A 16,446-nucleotide genomic window follows, 5' to 3' on the forward strand; every position below is an offset into this window, starting at 1 on the left:
AAAAGAACGAGGAAAGGGAAAATAGAAAAAGTGAAGGGGAAAGAAAGTAGGAGAAGAAAAAAACAATGGCTGCACTTCTAGTTCTTATGTCGACTTCTCTGGAGATTTTTTTTTGAAAGAAAAAGACTGTTTGAGGGGAAAGCTCTATTTTGGCTGTAACGTTATTAAAAAATCCAGCTCGAGTATATATATTTTTCTTACCCTCGCGGCTTACAGAAATCTGATAAAAAAGGATATATTTTAAAAGCTAATGATTAAGTACCGGCTTTCATTTTTAAGATTTAAAGCGTTACGACTAATTTTGTCGTAGTTTTACAGCCAACAGCCAACTCTATTACTCTGTAAGGCTCCTGTTATTTTGGGTTCCTTGAGTGGAGAATGGGCTTCCTGTGCAAAAGCTAACCATGTTTAATATTTGTATTGTTTGAAAAAAAGAAACTCTTCGTTTTTAATGTTTTTATCGCCGAAAACTAGGTAGCAGTTATTCTTTCTTCTTTCACTTTTCCATGAAAGTAACAAACACATTTTGTGCATTTTTTGTTTGAAAGTGTAATTTCAACTAACGTGGGTGCGCTGTGTCAAAAACTCAAAACGTTTAACGCTTAATTTTGACATGTCCCACCGAACGGATTTTGGCGGATTTTTAGTATGTTGCTAGATAGGCCACCTATATTTAAATGGCGTTGAAAACAATTCTGCTTCAATTAGTTCGATCTTGAGCCTCAAAAATGCCTAGATTGACTGGACTAAAACGAATTGAATTAACGAAAGGACGACTCATATCAGAAATGCCTGGCTGTGTTGAAGCGAGCATGTTCGCCGATTTTATTTGGAGGAATCTCCCAGAAACCGTATAAAATCACTGTTTCGAAAGGAGATGTTGTAAACACGCGAAATAGATGCGAAATGTGCCTGGCATGCTTTTCATCGGCAGCGGAGTTTCTTAATGAAGGGCAAAAGGCATGAAATTCCTGTCACACTCCCAGAACGCGAGCTGCTGTGATGTTTAGGACAGTCAATCTATTTTTCTCTCTTCCGCCTCTAAACGCTCCCCGCCCTCTAAGTGGTTTTGACACTCATCCAAGATGGCTGCCTGTAACCCACAGCGCTCGATCGCGACCATCTTACGGAAAAATAGGGGACTGTGAACAGTCTAGGATTTTACACTTTTGAAATTACTTCGTAGTTGAAGTACTTGCCAGTTGCTATAGGTTCTCTGTGGGGGAAAAAACACGGCTCGCGCTATAGTTTATATTTGGCGAAGGGAAAATGTGTGTCATCTCATGCAAACGACAATTCATTTAACTCGGTGTATTCCTGTTCAGTTTGTAGTCCAAAAGACGCAATTAGTTGTCCAGGACTTCTTCGTTTCAAAACACTTTTGGAGGAACAATGCAGAATATCTTGTTTTAAATATTTCGCGCTAGCAGGCGTTAGCGGCCGTTTGCCACTTTTTCAATGTTCTTCTCTTGATCTGACACCCACAACGACCTGACGACAGAACCGTGACCCTGACGATTTTCTAATTTCTCAGCGGACGTACTTTCAGGGCTTCGTTTGTCCGTAGGAAATTTATGGTCAACGTGTTTTCTCTTTTTGTTTACAGTCGACACTCATTTCCGCTCCGCGCTGATTGACCAAAATCAGACAGCTCAGTCAACGGCGAACCACAGAGAGCTCTAGAGGAGGAACCCAAGTTCCTAAGACGTGACTGCAAGCTCTCCTTCCCTGATATCGACCTTGGAGAGCTTGCTAGCAGGCTATGAGAACGATAGACGTCTTGAGGCTCTCCTAATAAATTTGTAGTTTTAAAAGCCTCGCTCACACTCAAGTAGCGAAGAGATTCTGAAGAACGTCAACGACACAACACTGAACACTGGAAGGTGAGTCGAAGGTCTGTGAAAAGAGACCAAAGATTACCTGTTCGAAGTTGCTTTAAGGAGGGAGGAGATGTTTCTTAAGTAATCAACTCCGTAAACCACAACGTCCTGTTCGTCGGTGATGTGTATTCCGGTTACAGGAAACAATAACTTTTCAAGATATTCTTTCCAGTTGATCTGAAAGAATTAATAAGAACAGAAAAAACATGTGAAATTACGTGGAGTTGGCTTTTTTTTAACTTCTAAACGGATTCAAATAGATAGTTGATTCACAAAGTCAAAACGTCGAGGTGAATGTGCTAAAAATATCGTTATTTGAGGAAATAGTGGAAGTCGATTGCTTTGCAAACTTTTCTGTTGGTTTGATTGGCTCAAGGTTAGCATTAAAGAGCTAGGTCTGCCAAAAGGTGCGTAAATACGCTGATCCAGAACACATGAATGAGGAATGGTATCTAAAATACTGGATCAAGAGCAGGGCCAGGTATCTACTTCAAAGTTTGGAAAGCTTTAGGAATGTTTGGAACAATGCATTCTGTCTTCATTTTTGTCTCTTTAACTAAGTTGCGTATTGATGTGTCTCGCGAAAAAGGAGTAAGACTTATTTCACAGCTTGACCATCTGCTAAGCTATCAGACATCCGGGCCACTTAGACCAAAGATCTTCCAAACGGTAGGCGCCCGCTCAACAACACTGCTGAGGAACTGAGACTACATAACGTCCTTCTCCGAATTACAGACACTTATAGTGCACACTTTAACCTTTTATCAAATTCTACGTCACAAAAATGCCTTATTGACTTAACTAGTGAAAAAGTCTTATCACTGTTTCTACAAAACCGGTTTCTGGAACACTTTAAGATCATATTTTCGTTATAATGTTATCGAATCGGGAACTCTACGGTTAACCCTGAGCGATTATCTTGCTATTTACGTCTCTAGCTCTTAAATCTAGATCCATTAGACTACATTCTGAAGGACATAGACCTATGCTTTTTCGCTTAAAAAAGAGTTTTATCTGTTGATGCATTTTCGGCCGATTTAGAATGTTTACCTTGGAGTACAACGGACATGTATTGTGACCCCAATTATTCATTATGTCATATTTATTCTTTATTCAGGAGCGTTCTGAATTCGCACGCACCGTTATAAAAAAGCGGCGTGTCAAGCGGCTATTCATTCTAGAATGGTTTAATAGTGAAATTCAAGCAGCGATTGCCGCGCGAAGCAATTTGCATAAAAAAGCGATTTTAGAAAACAGTTCTTCACATTGAAAGGACTATCGTTCTGCGCGAAGTAGAGTGGACCACCTTACTCGTAATGCAAAACCGTAACTCGATTAACAGCAATCTTGAAGATCCTAAAAATCTCTGGCGCATTATTCGTAGTGTGGTGCCCTCTAAATGTAACAGATTACCAAACTATTTAACTATCAACGGTAGGAGCTATCATGATTATCATGACATTGCCAATTCATTCAACGAGCATAACAAGCTCCGAATGGACTATTACACTAGCTACCCTAAAGAAAGCGTCGATCATGATACGTTGCTAAATAAACTCCGTATCTATGGCCTTTCCCATTGTATAATGGTTTGGTTTCGCTCCTAAATATCTGGACGCACTCAGAAAACCCATTTTAGGAGTACTCTATCAGAAGCACTACCAATCTCTGCAGGTATTCCACAGGGTAGTATCCTAGGGCCACTGTTTTTATCATCCATATCAATGACTTGCCGTTAGAGCTACCTCGGACGATACTACTATTCTTGTTCGAGGGTCGTTTCTTACTTCCGTTAGTAATCATGTCAACGAGGTTGACTTTAGCCACCTGGGCTGTTAATAACCGAATGTCTCTCATCACGACCAAAACCAAACACTTACGTCCAGAAATACATGCAATAGCGAAAATGGCGAAAAATCGCCAGATGGCTGGCGATTCAAATTAGATGTCAAAAGTGGCCCCTTGGAGAGTGGCGATTTTGGCAAAAATGACAAATTTAGATGCCGAGAATGGTGAAAAATCGCCAGAGGGCTGGCAATATCCAGAATGTGAACTAAAGAGATCCCTATAATTGTGAAGCAACATTTCTCGAAAAAATGTTCAAAATTAGATAACTAATTATAAGAGGCCCCTTTAACTGTGAAAAAATATTTATCAAATACAACTGAATCAAATATATCAGGCAACAATGAATGGAAGTCGTTTCGGTTAAGCTTATGTATTTGTGCCATGTACTTCAGAGGTTAAGTAAACAGTTTCCTATTATTACTTTCGATGTCGCTTGACTTACCAAAAGTAATGTGATGCGCTGAAATACCACACTAGCACCATTTCCTATTGTATGGTTTATTTCTTTCAAAGTCTTACCAAAAGGAGAAATATTTGGTCGTTCAAGCCAACCAAAGCAATCGTACGCCCCACAGCTAGTCCACTAATTACTCAAGAAGACAACCAACAAGTCCTTAAAATGATAATAATTCCTTACCATGGGCAAGAATACCATTGTAGATAGGAGATAGTCCGTTGGCAGTTTTCCCCATTTGCGTGTCAACTTTCACAAATGTGTTAGCGTTGCATTTTAAGGTTAAATTTGACAAGCTATTTGTGCAGCGAGTTCTACGGTCACGATTGGCTTCAAACTTGCAGATATAAAACTAGAGAGCTCTGAGGCTTGTTTGCTGAAGTTAGAGAAAAATCTGTCTTAGGGTTTCGAAGTTATCGACATTTTTTGTAAAAATGTTGTTTTAAACACACCGGTATGCTGATATCTCAAACGTTTTTTTACCTACAAGAAAATAAATAACAGTTTCTTAAAGTTCGACCATTCTTTATTGAGGATACCAAAAATCACTGAAATCGGTGAAGTCTTTCCTGCCGAAAAAGGCGATTTTAAAACGTAACCAACGCGCACATAAATAGGTTCGGGCCATCTTGAATCAAAACCGACTTCGAAATTCATTGTTCCTGGCTAAAAGGTGCTTTCGGAAATGACCAGTATGCGCCCTTCATTCTCTTTGTTCTCCTCTTAAGAGTAACGGTCGCCTAAAAGTAATCATGGATGATAAAGTAACGAAAGCCCAAATGTCTATCAGCTTGTGTGCGCCATTTTGAAACGCGTGAATTCGCTCATTTTACCTTATGTGAAACTAAACGAAATGTCACTAGTGCCCAATACTTCACCGTATTTATTAAACATAAACATTGGATCAAAATATTATGCCATTTTTTGTGTCGTTCTTAAAACATACCCCATTGAAACTAATTCTGTATGCTTTCATGAACCAAATATATGAAAAATATAGTGTACATGTATGTCTCGTTCTCAAAAAAACATGTGTCCCATTATGGCTATAGGAGGTGGGGCCAGAAATTTGGACAATTCATGCCTTTTTCCGCCGAAAGAAACTTTCACAATTCTCAGTACAATATGTGTTCCATTAAATTGTATAAAGGCTCGTTCATTCGGAAATAAGGGAGGGGCCCAGAATGAAAAAGAAAATGTTCGCAACCCTTCAAATGGTACCCCTTAATTTACAGACGTTACTATTAATACCAACAAATAGCACCGAATCTAGTCAAGAAGAATAGGTAGGTCTCTCTTCTTTTTCCCCCAAGTTACCCTTACTGTAAATGTTCGGAATCGAAAAGCAAATCCTTTTAAATATAGAATATAAAAATGTATCCTTAGTGATAAATCCTTAGTGATTTTCCTTTTGCTGTTTAAAACAATGATGTCTCAAGCTTGTAAGTAAGTTTTGAGACCTCCAAAACCTTTCAACGTTTCACATTTTCCTTTTTTTTTTCGGCAACTCAGCCGCAGTTTTCTCATGTTTGTTTGTCTTCTTGGTGAGAAGTGGCCCGCATTACCCTCGCTTTCGCGCAAAAAAGTACTCCTCCTAGGCCGCCGGGAAATACGAAACTCGCCTATTGCGTGGCCAAGAAGCAAAATGGATTTCCTCAAGGGGGAGGTTATAAAGATAAACTGTAGATGTATTCAGCTTCTAGGCATATTTCAAACAACGACTGCAAGCCTGGAAAATTAAGGATACCAATCTTGGATTTTTTGGTAAGAAAATTGCCATAAACATGACGACAATTACCATTCACTGATAATCGAATACAACTCGTGAATCATTCAATTTGAATTGTGCCAGAAATTATTTATAGGTGGTAATTTCCGACCAAACACTCTTGTTTGAGACGAATTTCAATCACAAGAGATTATCAGTCAAAGGTAATAGCATTATACTAAATTAATGACACCTAAGTTACACTAGCCTTGTCATTATAATTTTTTCAAAAGGAACCCTTTGCCATCTTTTTTAATATATTGTTGACAATTTGCCGATTAATCGCCATTTGCGCCAATTTTGTCAAAATCGCCACTTTCAAAAGAGGCCCTTTGCCATCTCATTTGAATTTTTGTTAACATTTTGGCGATTAATTGCCATTTCTGCCATTTTCGGCACAACCCCCACTTTCAAATGGGCCCTTTGCCATCTTATTTGAATTTTTGTTTACAATTTGGAAATTTTGGCGATTAATCCCCATTCGTTCCATTTTCGCCAAAATTGCCACTTTCAAAAGGGGTCCTTGGCCATGTTATTTGATTTTTTGTTTACAATATGGCGATTTTGGCGATTAATCGCCATTCCTTCCATTTTTACCAAATACGCCATTTTCTCCAAAATCACCACTTTCAAAAGGAAAACCTCTTGAACCAGTACGTATGAATAAGAAAGATGAAATGTAATACATTCTTTATTTCTTCTGTTTGTTATCATTTATTTACTCTATTTTTATATTTCAAATTTCTTTCATATCATTACTTCAACGGTTTTTGTTTTCAGACACATACTTTTAAGGTGATTCACTGGTTATGCACTGTGCATCTCTTACTGCGCATAACAAGATGACCACGGTCAAAAAGAGCATCTGAAGTAACATTATTCAAATGAAGTTGACTGAAGAGAAACTCTATTGGAAATTTTGCTTGCGGTATTTTCTTGCCGCGGTGAGACTCAATGTGTTGGGAATGTGCACAAGGTAAGCACTGTATGCATGTTGCCGAGTTCGACTTCCTTAACTTGTACTTACTCACTTTGATTTTCATTTAAACGCTTTCTTTATGACATTGTGTCCTAACTGTGATATCTCGATGTAAATTCTGTAAATTTTTTTTTATTACTTTCTTTCGCCTTTCACACACATGCCATTTTGAATCTCGCCCCAGTCCTCTCTCAAAAATCGAAGAAAATGCATTTGGTGCTCACTTTCTGCAGCTCTACCGCAAAAACGAGTACGATGACCCCCATTTTTTATCTCATGATTTTAATAAGGACAGTGCTTCCTTTCGATGAGAAAAAAATTGGCACAAATCTATGTTCAGTTTTTTGGCAATTTTACTAAATTGTACGGATTGAGCTATCACGGGTCGAAGAGCGCGTGTCTAATTTAAATGTACTTTGGAGCGTTAAGTAAAAACAAGAGCATTAAAAGGCATTTTTCTGGTACGTAAGTCGATAAACAATACATTTAAGTCAAATTCTGTGCGATACCACATGCATCATCGAAAAAATCTCTCCTTTTTGTCTCCTTTTGGGCTGCGCGGGGTTTTTGCTAAAGGGTTCCAAATAGCCGTATTTGTCAGCATTGTGACGTCAAAACGAGCACGGTGACCCCCACTTTTTATTAATTTTTTTAACATCTTCTTGACTTTTTACATCGGTGTACCAAGTTTCATCTACAATCTATGTTAAGTTCTTGTACTAAAGAATCACATTAACGTTCACTTTTTTCTCATTTAAATTTTCACGTGGTATTATAGTATCATATTGCACGCTATTCTTTTTTTCAAATTGTAACGGCCGTGCCTTCCGAAATATTAGTAAAAAATATGTATATTCCCGACTGTAAAATATGCCTTGCTTCTTTTGTTTAATATTTTCACTTATTGCTGATTAGATCCTTTATTAGGGTCCGGTTGTTCTTTTCTGTTAGCTGGTCCTTGCTTCAAAAATTGAACTTTCAAAAAAGGCCTTTCACCGTCTCATTTAAACTTTTGTTTACAATTTGGCGATTTTAGCAATTAATCGCCATTTCTGCAATTTTCGCCAAAACCGCCACTTTCAAAAGGGGCCCTTTGCCATGTCATTTGAATTTTTGTTTACAGTTTGTTGATTTTGGTGATTAATCGCCATTTTCACCAAATACGCCATTTTCGCCAAAATCGCAACCATCAAAAGGGCCCCTTTGCCATCTCCTTTGAATTTTTGTTGACAATTTGGCGATTAATCGCCATTTCTGCCATTTTCGCCATTGGATGCATTTCTGGGCATATCTCAAACCAAATATCAACTAATTACGATTCTACAAAAACGCAATACCTTAACCAGCTCGACACTCAATGTCCAAATTGATGTTCGATCTATTGAATCGAACAAGTGAACTATGACAAAATTCTTGGCGTAAAGTTAGACCGCGGCATGTCTTAGGAGCAACATATTGATACAATCTGCTCTATTATCGGCAGCAGACTTTCTCTCCGCCGTCGTATCAAACCATATCTTAATTCTGACTCCTCTTTACGTTTTTATAACTCTTGTGTTAACAACTACTTTACTTGTTTTTCTGCTGCCTAGGGTGACTGCTTCCACCATCTCCTCCTTCCACAATCACACGCCAACATTGGCGCCAAATCTAAAATTTTAAGTCATGGCTGCCACGCGTACCGCGTCTTCCATGAGCGATCGATTTCCACCATTTTTTCTAATAATTTTGGTTATATGGAGTTCAAGTCCGTCTCTTAAAACGACTAACAGTGTTCGGAGTCAAAGTAGCGAAACTTGGAGCTTGGAAGTTCAACGCGTAGGATTGACTAAAGTTTTGAAGAATCACGCCTCACCTAACACGCCGATAACAGCGTCGTACAAAAATGGTTTTGAATACCTATTTCTACCACCGAGAGATCTTACACAATGCATGGACGTTTTACCGAATCCAGGTCCTACCTTTGCTCATGTTTTAGCCTCCAAGAGAGCTTGCAGAGGTATGCAGAGGTATGCAGTTCACGGAACCAAACCCTTCTATATAAGAGTTTTAAATCAGTCGTTGCATTTGGAGTTGTCCTATATTTGAATCGTAAAGTAATAAAGACGAATTCGAAACTGTACGTGGAGTGCTATTTACACCTTTGGTGCCCCTTGAATGGCTGACTGATGGATCGTTAGAGGCCAAACCGCTGGAGGACGTGTTCCACTTTTCAACACTCTTTCCTAGAGTGACAAACTGCTTATGTATGTAACATTTATAACAAGGCCATTTCCTCTAAACAGCATCTTTTTATAACCAGAAGAAAGACTTGCTTTACAATTTGACAAACTATTTCAATCATCAAGCATGCCGGTTCAGTACATCCAAGATTTCGCACATGGCATGCACACGCATGTGGAAAGAACACGTCAAATGACAAAATGGTGCGAAATAACAGCAATACTTTGTAGCGAGTAGTTCTCCCACAAATTTAAGCGCTCAACGCGTCTGCACGGCCATTTTAAACAAGTAGTTTGTCATCGTTTGTGTAAGTTTTAAGCACCCTAACTATCACCAATGACTAATGGGTTAACGTAATTTACTATCATTAACGTTCTTTGAAGTCTCCTATGTCTTGTCCCTTTGAAAACTATAACTCACGTGACTGCAAGTTGATGTTGCTATTTTTAGTCACGACAGAATACAAGACAGGTAAAATTACAGTGACTCATACAAATGAAGGCTTACCTTCGCAGTTCCGGTAAGATCATTCAGTTCCTTAACAGTCAATTTTGTGTACAAATATTCATCGTCATACGCTTGCTGACCTGTTGGCATCGCCTATACAGAGAGGTCAATAACTCTATCAAGGAAATACTCTGCATCATAATACAGGCATTAACATTTTACAGTTAACTCCAGCTCCCAGCTGAAGATCATTTGGCGTTGAGCTAGCGATGTACAGAATAATAGCTCGGTTAAGAGTTGCGGTGTAATTTAAATCGCGCATTTTTTGCGACCCTGTGTGGAACACATTAAAAGACATTAACACCTTAAGTATTTCATTATTTATTTAAAATATTTTACAGTCTTTTACTGATTTTAATCACTCGACTTATTCTTCATAACCAGCTAGCGCTGGCAGAATTTGAAAGAGGAATTTCACTAGATTTGCCGAGCGAGTCACCTTAAATATGTTGAGGATGAAAGAAGGCAGACTAGTATTGAGTATTTTGAAGGGTTCGGAGCGTAAAATTACATTTACAAAAGAATGTTTTATCGCTGTGATTACAGTAAAAAGCTTCAGTGTGGTTTCATGTGTTTCTTGAGTTAAAACGATCTTAGCATACGTCACAGGTCATTTCGAAATTCTTATTTCAAAATTCTATTTGATTACTCGTACATTTTCTTTGAGTGTTGTCGTCCGATTTGGTTTTGTTAACAAGGGAATTCTGCGAAACCAGACGTCGATAATTTTTGGCCGCGTAAAGAATCGAGTAGAGAAGATAGAATCGTTCTTGGTTATCACCAAAACGACGTTTGTTGCTGAGTTGGGAGAGCTCCCAAATGCATTTATTGCAAAATAGTACACGCTGTCCGCAATCATCATAAATTCTTCCCTTTCTTCATCTTCAAAAGAAAGGGGCATGGAAACTATTACATTCGGAGATTGTACAAACCTGGGCAAGTTTGATTTCAAAGTTGATAACATCTATGATGTCATTGTATGAGTCGTTGTTTGCTCCCAAAGCTCTTGTGAGGTTTAACATAAACTGCTTATAAACTTCTCGACCCTGGCAAAAAAAAACCTTCCAAGTTACCATCACCACTGTTCCTTACAACTTTAGAAAATCAAACGTAAACGGACTGTTTACTGTTGTTTACTGTTGTCATAGCTTTTTCATTGACAGAATGTAGTAGTAGTAGTAGTAGTAGTAGTAGTAGTAGTAGTAGTAGTAGTAGTAGTAGTAGTAGTAGTAGTAGTAGTAGTAGTAGTAGTAACAGTAGTAGCAGTAGGAGTCTAGTAAAAGATTAGACGATACATACTTGTGGCCTTTCAGTCAGTTATGAATAGATGTATTTCAAAATTACAAAAATTAAGTGGACAAAAAAGATATCAAGAAATAAAACTAAAAGGACATTTATTCACAAACTCCCGCTTAAACCGTTCAGTTTTCACTCTAGGGGGTATGACGTCATGGCCCCTATCTCTAAGGGCCCTAGTGTCACCAGTGTAACCAGTGTAACAAATGATTCTTTTGAACAGATCACGGTCCCTATTCTTCAACTGGTATAAAAAAGTTCTTATTTGTATGGCCAGAGAGATAGGCACACCTAATGAAGGTGTCAATACGATCTAAATATTTGCCTTGAGAGGTAAAGCACCAGACTTCTAATCCATACAGAAATAATGACAATATCAAAGATTCGAAGAGTGCAATAAGCTGGTCTTCAGTGTAGATATAATAATACTTCCGTATTCTATAATAAGAATATAATAATATAATATAATAAGAATATACAGTGGACTAGCAGCTCTGGAAAGTAAGCTGTCGATATGAAAATCCCAAACACAAGGATTGTGGAAAGTAATTCCCAAGAGTTTTAAACAATCTTTCCGCTCAATCCCGGGCAACGGAGGAGGAGCAGGCTTAGAAGTTATGCAATGCAATAGCATTTCCCGCGTCTTTGACAAATTCAAAGACTTCCTTCTGTTGGCTGCCCAGCTCTGGACAGTTCCTTTTAACAGTACATTAATAGCGATGTCATCGGCATATCCTGCTATCCCGTTTTTTAGATCAACTAGCTTTATATCGTTCACCATCAGCGAGAATAAAAGAAGCCCCAGGACCGTACCCTGCAGGACCCCTCTGTTAATTTCAACATAACCCGTAATCTTTCAGTCCACAACAACGCCCCTTTTTGCGGTTTGCTAAGGAAGCTGATAATCAAGTTGTTGATATAAAGATTAATATTGAGACCTGATTCTATTTTTGAGAAACAGTATCAAATGCTTTACTCTAATTCAAATGACAAAAGTCGAACAAAGTCTACATCACCTGAGCCAATTATGTTGACACGTAACAAGAGCCATTGTGGTATCGCAATGTTCGTTTGGGCAAACTGATCCATACCAATCACAGACTTAAGCTTCTTAAAAACCTTTTGTTTGCAAACTAGCCTCAAAACAATCTCATGATAATGTTCGTGACGGATATCGGTCGAAGCTGAGCACACGATGACAGTGAAGATTCTTTAGGAATTGGTGTTATGGAAGTGGAACTGACTGTTGTGTGAGTAAAGAGTTAAAAACCTGGTTACTGTCGGAGCAAGATGGTGCGCAAAATCTCTCCACAACCAGCAAGGGAATTCATTCGGATCAGGAGCAGTACGTTCCAACCAGGGTAATAAACCTTTTAACAGTACACACATCAAGAGCAGGGATGCGAGTTACTTCCCGAATAGGTGATAGCTCCGGGGCTGAGTACTGAGTATCAGTGTGAATATTTTGAAAGAACAGGTTACTGTCCTTAGGGTCGATAACAGAGCTAATGTTTAGTGTCTTAGACTCTATATTAGTGATTTTGTTAACGGTATTCCACCAACCCTTAGTCCCAGTTCCACGTTTACCGTTTTCATTACCTATAGCCGGTACTTAGTTGTTGTGGTTGAGCTCTTTGATCCTTGTTTGTAGGTCAGGGTTCACCTCACCATACTCCTTAGTGATCTTACTTCTAACAGAACACAGATGTTTGACCAGTGGTGACACATGACGGGAGTCCCGTGAAGACCCTTTAAACCTGATCAGGGGGAGCATTCATTGAATATCCCTGTGAGGGTGTTAAAGGTAAGGAAACTTACACACTTCCCTAAACTTGGTTCTTGCCGTTTTTGAAAAAACGATCGAAGACGAAGGTCTTTGTTTTTGTTATTTGCACCAAGAGGAAAGGAAGTTTCCACTGTTGTAAAATGGAGGTAAGAAACAGAGTAACTTTCGTAGCTCATTTAATAGCTTAATCCATAGGAAAACATGTCCTCACATAGAAAGCTCCTGACTTAACTTGTATGCCCTTATATGGCAATGTTCTGAGCAATGTCAAAATAGCCTGAACTGTAACGCAGTATCAAATTCCAAAAAAAAATTAAACGCCTGCACTGTATACAGTGACACCCCCTTTTTGTATTAAATAACGTCCAAAGAATCAGAGTCGGCCTAACGTACAACAACAGTGAGGGGGAAGCAAAATAACAAACAACAAATGCTGGAAATTGTCTCGCAGTGTCAGCTAAATATCCTATCAGGAGGGTTTGGTTCAATTTTTGAGTTTTATTGGGGCTTGTGTCACACGTCCTGCCCTGGTAGAGTGGCTCCCTTGTTGGTATGGAGCCTTTCGCGCCCTAGAAACAGTCTGAGATGGTGGCTCTGGGGGTTCGCTGGGTTGTTGAGCTGGTACATCTGAGGGTAAAGCTGGTACGCTCTTGCTGTGGTGGTACTGGCTCTGGGTGTATGTTCTAATGACTGGTTTATCCGTTGCGTTAGGTGGTGGGGAAGTCAAGATAGCCTGCGCCACAGGCGAAACCAACATCTGGTTAAGTCCGTCTGCGAAACAGCGCCGAAATCCTTGTTCTGGATCCCCACCTGTGTACCAGGATTTGAGTACGCGGCATGATTGGCCAGTTAAAAAAGACATGCTCTATTTACCAATCAGGATGAAAGGAAATTCGAAACGCATTTTCGGTGATTCGTTGAGTCCGTTGGAAGCCCAGAACAGACGTTACTAACCGAGGTTAAATTACGTCTGCGACGCAGGCTGAAGTCAAGAGGGCTGTTGGTAGCTTTTTTTCCGGTACTAGGTTGGTTACTCCCTCGGTTCTTGGCTGTAGAGCTCTCGTGTTCTTTGGTAGATTCTGCCACCAATGTCTACCAAATAGGTCCTAGGTTCTCGGAGGGGAGGGGGGTTGGGGTCTTTTCATTACCACAGCTGGCTCCCTCGTGCTCTTCAGAGTTTTGCGCACGAAGAAGGGTTCCTTGTTGTTTAGGATCCTTTTGTCACTTATCCACGTGATTGAAGAATTCTGCTTGCTTTACTTGACGCTGTAGATTTTCTTCTTGGTGGGTGTCATCTTGAGGGTTTCCTCCCAAATAGCAATTCATAAGGTGAAGGAAGCTGCCTGTCAAGTGGAGTTGTGCGGAACCTCCATAATGCTGTGAATGGGCACTCTTCGCTCTCCATTGCCTTTGTAAGGGAGGATTTGCAGTTTCCAATTTCTCGCTCAGCGAGACTGTTTGCTTGATGGTGATATGGAGAGCTGAAAGTTAGTGTGATACCACTCTGTTTACACTTGATTTTGACTTTCTCACTAACGTACTGTGGGCCGAAGTCAGTGGTGATTGAGGTAGGTCGGCCATACTCCGCTAGCCACTGGCTGTTAAGTCGGGTTCGATCGAATCTGATTACAGGGTATCTGGAATAATAGTAGACGATCGTGAGGTGCTTCTTTCCGTTTAAGTCAAAGATGTCTGTTCGTAATTTTTCCCATGGTCGACTGGGAAGATTAGGTTGAATGATTGGCAGCACTGGCTAAGCTGTTGATTGTTTGCTGCATAAGTGACAGTCTTTCACCATTTGTCTGTTGTCACTGGAGATACCTGGCCGGAATGCATACTACCTAGCCAGGAGGATGTCCTTTGGCAGGACTATGGTGGCCAGCCATTGTAGACGACTTCCTTCAGTAGGTTCACGATGGGGTCTTGTTCAGTGGAGGATTTCACTCTTGCCAAATCTATGAGGCTATGGTGGCCAGCCATTGTAGACGACTTCGTTGAGTAGGTTCACGATGGGGTCTTGTTCAGTGGAGGATTTCACTCTTGCCAAATCTATGAGGCTGCTGATAAAGTGGATACGGCCTTCTAACAATGAGGTACCATACTCTGAATTCTCAATTGACTGGACATCAAATCGGAGGCATCTTAGTAGCAGCCTTTGCAATCTGGCTTGCGCTTCTGTTATGTTCTTTTTGAATATTTGTTCTAGTGGTAGTGCGTTAGTTCCCACGATCACATGTCTACCCAGTAGGTAGTACTCGAACTTCTCAAGGCTGTACATGATCCCCAAACACTTTCGCTCAGTGTTAGAATATCTGGACGTGGCATTAATGAGCGTCCGGGATGCCATGGCAACAATGTTTTCTTTACCTTCTGAATCTACCTGTCTAAGCCAGGTTGCTACACCTGATTGGCTTGCATCACACCGTAAGATTGTGGTTGTCGTTGGGTCTGGGTCATAGTAAGAGATGAAATTGCACGTGCAAAGTTCCTCCTTTATTTTGTCCAATGCTCTCTGGCGGTGTGGTTCCCACATGAAATGTGTATTCTTTTTCGTTAGTTCCCGCATGGGTGTGGTCATCTCAGCTAACTTCATCGAGTATAAATTGAGGTAGGTCACCAACCCTAAGATGGCTTGAAGCTCCTTTGCGTTGGAGGGAGGCTTTATATTGAGTACAGCATCAAGCTTTTCCACAGCAGGTTGAATTCCTTGGGGTATTAGGATGTGGCCGAAGAAATCTACTTGTGGTTACTTGAATTGCAGTTTCTCGGAATGGTGGCTAACATTGTTTTCACAGGCACATCTAGCTTGGAGCATCTTGATAAATGCCAGGTCATGTTCTTGTTCAGTGGAACTGCAGGGCTTCAGCTTTGTACAAGGGAAGTATATGGACTGGGGCCGTACACGGGGGGGGGGGGGGGGGTAGGGGGGTGGGTGTTGACGACTGGAACGGGATTGTCAATCAGCTTAATGTGGTACTTCTCCCTTGGGAACTAGCCCAGTTTGTCAAAACAGTCTTGGTACTAGGCTAGTATACTTGATTTTGATAACTTGCCCTCTTGTGCGAGTATTTCAGCACTAAGAGAAATATTTCGTGGAGGCTAGACGTGGTGCAAAGCGGTTAACTCGTCAACATTGGCTGTAATGATTCCTAGTTCCTGAGACGGACTGCGTCCCAGCATAGATGGACTTCCGGGTGAAATGTTGATCCAATGTTTTCCGTCTTGGCACCCCCATACCCTCTAAGGACGCTGTTAAAGGTAGGATCTTGATAGGGAATGGTATATCTTGAAGGTCTTCTGTGGTAATCACGCAGGCAGCAGCCCCTGTGTCTATTTTCAGCGTCTTGACATAAAGTTTGTTGACATTGACTGTGGCATAGATTCTGTCTTTGTAGACGCTCGCAGTATATATGCAATGTACCTTAGGGGGAAGGGACACTCTGAAATGCGTGTTCCCAGAAAAACGGTAATTGGTTGCTCCTTACCCGTGCCGTCATCCTCATAGAAAAGGGTACGGGCGTCAGAGTAGCTGCCGTCTTTCAGGTGGATAGCTTGACCCTCATATTCTGGGCTATCTACTATCTCGTGCAGTTTTTGTAACCTTTTCCTCATACACACTTTCGCATAGTGCCCAATCTTGCCACAGTGCTTGCGTTTTGAATTTTTGGAGGACAAATAGTAGATTTATCGTAAGTATTTCCGCAT

At 40.3% G+C, this 16,446-nt stretch overlaps 1 protein-coding gene across 1 annotated transcript in view; it reads right to left on the reverse strand.

Moving 5' to 3' along the window:
• LOC140945867 (endothelin-converting enzyme homolog) overlaps positions 1-16,446 on the reverse strand; it is a 77,458-nt gene that overhangs the window by 46,770 nt on the left and 14,242 nt on the right. The window contains exons 6-8 of the mRNA XM_073394922.1: positions 10,592-10,705; positions 9,660-9,752; positions 1,921-2,057 (exon numbers count right to left, since the gene is read on the reverse strand). Of these exons, the coding sequence (XP_073251023.1) occupies positions 1,921-2,057; positions 9,660-9,752; positions 10,592-10,705 (344 nt within the window). The remainder of the gene's footprint in view (positions 1-1,920; positions 2,058-9,659; positions 9,753-10,591; positions 10,706-16,446) is intronic.

The sequence above is a fragment of the Porites lutea genome, chromosome 1 (genome assembly GCF_958299795.1).
Source record: "Porites lutea chromosome 1, jaPorLute2.1, whole genome shotgun sequence".
NCBI lineage: Eukaryota > Metazoa > Cnidaria > Anthozoa > Scleractinia > Poritidae > Porites > Porites lutea.